Source organism: Cupressus sempervirens, chromosome 10 (assembly GCF_028749045.1).
Source record: "Cupressus sempervirens isolate cs-2001-9-10 chromosome 10, ASM2874904v1, whole genome shotgun sequence".
NCBI lineage: Eukaryota > Viridiplantae > Streptophyta > Pinopsida > Cupressales > Cupressaceae > Cupressus > Cupressus sempervirens.
Window position 1 is genome coordinate 946,448,794 of NC_143127.1, and position 6,651 is coordinate 946,455,444.

At 34.9% G+C, this 6,651-nt stretch overlaps 1 protein-coding gene across 1 annotated transcript; it reads right to left on the reverse strand.

Annotated features, from left to right (window-relative positions):
• Positions 1-3,538: 3,538 nt before the first annotated feature.
• Positions 3,539-6,055, reverse strand: LOC149537099 (uncharacterized). Its single transcript, XM_089807105.1, has 3 exons — positions 5,605-6,055; positions 5,198-5,299; positions 3,539-5,061 (listed from the first exon to the last, which is right to left on the reverse strand). Exon 3 carries the CDS (start codon positions 5,048-5,050, stop codon positions 4,292-4,294), a length of 759 nt encoding a protein of 252 aa, XP_089663231.1. The 5' UTR covers positions 5,051-5,061; positions 5,198-5,299; positions 5,605-6,055; the 3' UTR covers positions 3,539-4,291.
• Positions 6,056-6,651: the final 596 nt, after the last annotated feature.

Genomic DNA, 6,651 nt, shown 5'->3' on the forward strand with positions numbered 1-6,651 from the left:
ATCAAATACAAGTCTTATGTGTTTCATATTTTATATATTTCATTCTTAAATATAGGGTAGTGGTCCCCCAAAATCAGCTCCTATTAGACTCAAATAGTATGAGCCAATCAAACTAAAGTAAAATATTTTTTATTATTTTAGATATTAAGATTTGACATATAAACATTAGAAATAATCAAAAGATCAAATTAATTATAAAAATACTTACATTTCATTGGTTGAAACAAGTAAAATCAATCACTCGTTAAGTACAAGTGATTGCAATAGTATGTATGTACCTCAAGCGAATACAATAAGATATAGTTTCTTTCGAGAAAAAAAAATTGAATCTCTCAAATTCCTTGCTAAGTTGATGTAATTGTTTTGTTGTTTTACTAAGGTAGTCAAAAGTGGTCGCCTTCTTAATAATTTAAATAGAATTAAAAAAAGAGCTAGAGTCCCTGTCTTTTTGGAAGAAAGAGAAGATTGATTTTTATTGCTATGGTCAACACTAATGTCGCTAGAAACTTTTTGAATTCTAAAAACTTCTAGCTTTACTTAAAAAGAATGATCAATGGCATGTGTTTGTTGATAGGTCAATTGTAGAAGACGAATTGCAAAATTGAAGGAGTGTTGGTTTGCTATTAAAGGCTTTATCTTGTAGTAGTCATACCTATTAGTCCACAAAGTTAGAAGATGCCAAAATATTGATGCATATTTATTTACAGTTCTATGATAAATTATTTTTAAATTTCATTTGTTTTTGTATATGTAAAATTTTAATGTATAATAAATTATAGTTGTTGATACATAAAAAATTAAACATCTATGCTTTAGTATATGATTTTATAATTTTATTATTTTAAAATATAAAAATTAAGTGGATATTATATAAGTACAAAAAAATTGAAGAAAGACAATCTTATATAAATATTTGATATATTATTTATTTAATTATACAAGTTTTTTATACATATTAAAATATATAATATTTTTTTTTAATTTATAATTAATTATTTTAATAATGAATTCAAAATATTAAATATGATTCATTTATATTATTTATTTTTGTTATTCAATTGAAATTATAATAGAAATTATTTTATCATATAAACTCAAAGATTAGTATACTTAATAATTTTATATTTTTATTTTAAAAATATATTCCATAAAAAATACGAAGTAACAAATTAAAATCAAATAACAAAAAAATATGGATTTTCAAGTTTTTAAATAGTTAAACTTTCTTAATAAATGTGTACTTTTAAATTTATTTGACAATAGAAACTCTTGAAAATAAACTAAATTTGAAATTGAAATATTGGAAATGTGAAAAACAATTAATATATTCTGAGCGAACAGTTATGTGAACAGTGATATGTTTCCAATGCAAATGCATTGAATAAAGCATTGTACTTTTTAGCTAAATTCAGATGATGAAATTATAAAAATCGTATTTGAGTGGGATTTGTTGAGATCTTAACACTACTGGATATTTGTTTATTACTTTTATTGAAATGGGTTTGTGGGGGTTTCTTGTATAGTATTTTTTTTTTAAAATTGTTGTGTTGAGTATCCATGGTGCCTTTGGAAGAGGTTCGGACAGTGGGAAAGTAGATGAGATCTGAGATTTTTGAGATTTGAGTTACCGGATAAAGCATTAAATGAATCAAAACGAGTGAAGAGAATAATAATACGATAGAAATACCTCATCCGTCAATTTTCGTAAATATGCGTAGCAATTTGTGAAGAAGTCATTTGTATCTTCTTTTTGTCGACATTATTTCGTGCGTGCAGATGGGAAGTGTTTCAAAGAATACTTGGTGAGAGTTTTATGAGGTGTTTTGGTTAAAGCTATCCAGAATGATCAGAACCATGAAATAAAGTGGTCAAGTCTTTAAGTTTGGCGTCACCAATATCTATGCAGTGAGCCATACTCATGGCAAGACCATTGAATGATCTGGGCTTGGTGGAGAAAATCATATATAGTCCTAAATGGCTACAAAGCATTATTAAATTTTGTGCATAGTACTCAACCAAAATTTACGCACATCTAGTAGTGCTCAATGTCATTTTCCTAAGTTCTAAGCAATGGCTTTTGCTCCAACTTCAAGTGAGAAATAGTCCTTGGTTTCTTTCTTGAGCTCCCTCCTCGATTTTATACCTACTCTCTGTTTCTTTGTTACTTTTTCAATAATCTAAAGATGCTGAGAGAATGGACTGCGAACGAAACGAAATTTGAATATACCAAATTTGTTTTGCTTAGACATTAGCATGTTTGATACTCAAAGTTGTACAATTTACAACTTCAAGAGATTCCGCCGAATGTGACATTGCTTCGAAGGGTTTGTGTTCTAGGAAAAGGAAAAAGTTGTGCAACCACTAAGCTAAAAAGATGTTGGCAATTATTTTTTTCCCAAATTTCTTCTGGTTTCAAGGAGCAGCATACTATTTATGCATTGATTTTCTTCAAAACCTAGATAAACACGGGCTTCTTTTGGGGTTTGTAAGTAGTGCTACAGAAGATTGGCATGGCAGGTATGAAGACGAGGCTGTTAATCTCTAATCATGTTGTCCTTAGTTGTTGATCCTTGCTTCTTTGATATGTGATATATGTCGACATTAGACAGGAAAAAAGGAAAAAAGAAAATTCTTGTGCAGGCTGGAAATAGTAGAAAGAAGTTTCCAGAATTTTTTTTCCCAATTTCAAATGTCAAAAAATTAGTTTTACCCCTTAGTATAAATGCCATCAGCCAATCAAAAAATAAAAATTCCCGTTTTAAAATTAATTTAAAAATACATAATTTTTTAACTTTAGAAATTCATTGTCTTTGGTTGAAAAAAAATTAATAGACTTGACCGCAAGCACATTAGTAGACTTGACCCCAGCGAAAACATTAGTACCCTGCCTTATGCAAGGCAGAACTAAAAAAGTACGTCGACGATATTCCATTGTAGATAAATCCTCGGAGGCAAAGAAGGGGACCCAACTTAAACGACTTTCGATGCAACGACATGAACAGAGAATATAAAAAATATTATTAGTACTATGACTTTACTTGATGGAACAATGTGATTTCAAAAGAGAATCTTCCACTATATTTTCGCAAAAACTACGATCTTGAATACTAGTAATCGTAGTCAGCAACAGCCGCTAATACAAACACAAACAACTACTTATAATTCGGCATAACCAGAAATTTCAAACTCCATTTAAATGTTTCATTAATTATTTGATGAGCTAAAATACTACAAAACTAGTCAAGCACACTCAGTTTTTTACCAATGATCTTTTCCTTGGGAAATCTGCAGTCAATCATCATCATCATCGAATCCCTTGAGCTTAATTAAGAAAATAGCTGCAAATTATGCCAATGTCAGCTGAAAAATAAATAGAAATTTAGCAGAATGGTTGTTTAATAAAGTTATTGCATGATAACAATAAGAAACCTAAGAAAAGATGGTATAGTCATGAATTTCATTCATTCTCCATGAGATTGTTCCCTGCACGAAAAAGGTTTGAGCATATTTCTACAAAAGGATTACAATGCTACTGGAATTTACAAAGAGCCACTTTATTCCACCTGCTTTTTTACAGAAATTCAAAGTGTTTAGACGAGCAAATTTACATTAAACGGTGCAATTCAGGTGCCCTGTTTAAAGAAATTAAAGACCTATTGTAGAAATTAAAGAACTACTTGTCCTCCCTCACAAGAATGACCGAACGAGAACGACTGCTTTTTACACGAAATGTCCAGATCTACAATTGAAGGCACAGATTTTGCTCTCTCTCTCTCTCTCTAGTATACATGGATCATGCCATTGCTATCAAGAATCCCTCAATACCCACGCCAACCGACCGCTAAGGTTAAACAAATTGCTTTGAGCAGGTAAGACAATGGCCCAAATTTCTACCCTGTTTCAGAGGAATGGAAAAAAGAAGAAAACCCTCTGGTGGAATAATTGCCAAATACCCAGGATGAACAAAAGAAATCAATTTGCAGGGAAGATTGACACACGGGAAAAAAAGCGGGGTTGTTTGAGCTGGTTATCAGGGCTGGAGCACCACCAGATGACTATTCTTTGCCGCAAACAATTCAACGTGCTGCTAAAACTAAATCTCAGGGAAGTTTTGATGCCGAATGTACACGGATAAATACAGAACTGCATCCAGAGAGGAAAATCTATGTACGAATCAAACGGGACGCAGTCCAAAGCTGCAAATCGGGGAAAGTGTCTCCACAGGCTAATTTCGGACCAGAAACGACTTCCATGGCTGGCTAAGGCAGGGAAATGTTTTCAAATATGCGAATCAGGCAAATGAGGCATCTCCAGACCAGATTTCTCCACTTGTCAAAGCATTACAAGTGGTGCCTTCTAAAACTCGCATCCGGCGTTTAAGACTACAGAGCTCATGCTCCATACAGTGCAACCGCTGCTTCAAAACGGTGCTCTCTTCTTTCAGATAAGCAATCTGGTAGTCCTGGCCACTAATGCGAGTTTCGAGGGTCTGAGGGTAAGTCATCTCGAAGCGGCTTAAGTCCTGATCTACTCTCTGCTCAAGCTTTTCATACAGGATTTCTATGCACCTGTCAAGGTTCGGTTCAAGTTCATTAGCGTTGCACTCGCTCCTATGGCGAACTCTCAAGAGACCTTTCATGGAGCCATAGCTATCTACGCCCCACTCCTGATCTACTTTTTCGAGAGCACAAGGCGGCGTATTAAAACAAGCAGAGGCAGGGGTGGGGGGGGAAGGAGTATTTATCACGCCAGGAATTCCTCCGCAGCTTTTGGCTCGTATTATATAAGATGTTGTATTGCGAGGTGCCTGGGGAGCACACACAGGGCTCGCCTCCATTGATATGGTTTTACAAGGGAAACAATGTTCTCGTTTCCCCTCAGATGTGTAAAATCTTTGCTCTGACGAAATAGGCGGCTTGTTATAGGGTTTCTGCAAATCAGAAATTTCGTAAGGGTTCCATTTTATTCCTTCGCGTTTGGTATATTTCGGCTTTCCTCCCGCCAGCTTCGCCTGTGATTTCCCTGCAAAAACCTCCTGCTGTCGCCTCATACCGTCCGCTGCTGCACTCGACAACGTTCAAAAGCAAGATTCTTAGCTCAAATTCTTACGAATGTGAAAATAAAATAATTTGAAATTAGGTACGGCTGAAAAGATTCAACTGTCACAGGTAACAGGAAAGAACAAGAAGGTACGAACAAGCAAATACGCGAAAAGCACTGCCCGAAGCCACTAATCTTACGGCAGGCGCTCTTGTTCGCTCTTCTTTGAAATATTTCCTCCGTTATCACACAAAGGATCCTGAAAACACACACAAACTCAACAAATAAATCGCTCCGCACCGCTTTGAATCGCCGTTGCCGAATAACACCGTACAAGCCTTAAAAAAATAGCATTACGAGTTTCTATCCATTGATCCTTCCGATCTGGAACCAAATTTAACCCAAGCTTCTTTTTAAAAACTAATCCTCCAAAAATAACGCCTTCGAAATCGTGGAAGTCAGGTAAAGTGCTAGAAAAAAAAATATACACAAATAAAATATCAAAACCCTAGAGGCTTCATGAAAAAATTTTAGAAAAATTCTCTAGTCAAAAGAAAGCTTTACCAGACTTTCGCGGCAAGGCATCTCCCTTTTCCTCCATTGTGCTATTTTTGCATGCAGACGGTCAAATCTTTTGACATTTCAAAGCGTGAATTTTTTAGATGTAAATATTTTTCCTGTCTAAAACTGCTTGTAAACTTGAAAAGGTTTCATCCTTCACATAAATTAACCCGAATGTCCTCCTTTGCATTCAAGCTGGGAATATCTGAGAGCATAGATTGTCGGCCAAAGCTGGTTTTGTGATAGCCAAAGCAGAGCAGAGCAGATTGAAAAAATGCTCAGCCAAACGGAGGACCGTAAACCGCTTTTGAGACGGCGACTGAATGACGCACGAGATCCGTCAGATGAGAGATCAACGGCTGAGGTGCCACAGAATGAGCTGGCAGATAGCCCTTATCTTTCGCGCAGTAAACAGAGGCCTACCATCTCTGAATTCGTTTATTATTATTAGCATCATCAATTATTATTTGGAATTAGGATTTGAAACTAACAATTAGATTTAGTTTTTTTTTTGAAGTCAAAGTTATGATAATTTTGGAACGCAAGCTTTCCACTCATAGGTCGAAATATGGGTCGCGTGGTGTAATATTTTATTTTATACTTAGGCTGGGGTCTTATGGAAGCCAGCTTCCTTAAAAATAGAGCGGCACTGCTAATATTTTTAGGAAATTTGTACTAGCGGTCTTATGGATTTTGTAATTTAAGTTTTTTGTTTTAAAGTCTTAGTTTTTGACATATGGCTAAATTTTTCCATACGCTGGTGGGCCTATTTCCATCGCCACCCCATTTTCATCTGCGTCCTAAAAAAGCGGGGCTCCTATTATGAAGGAAAAGATTCTAATTAAACCGGTAGCCCCTTCAAAAAATTCTTATGGGACCTCCTGTACCTGAAAAATAACCCTGTAGCCCCCCCTCATGGGACCCTTGCCTTACTAGAAAGGCAAGATAAAATAGGATCTTCCCATCGATTAATCGAGTAATTACATTTTTTTTTGAAAGTTACCCATGCTTTATTTTATTACTACGATATTCGTTTCTTTAAATTTTGAG

Excerpts from the sequence above, each read along its gene's own strand:
- LOC149537099 (XM_089807105.1), bottom strand. The coding sequence starts at position 5,050 with ATGAGGCGACAGCAGGAGGTTTTTGCAGGGAAATCACAGGCGAAGCTG.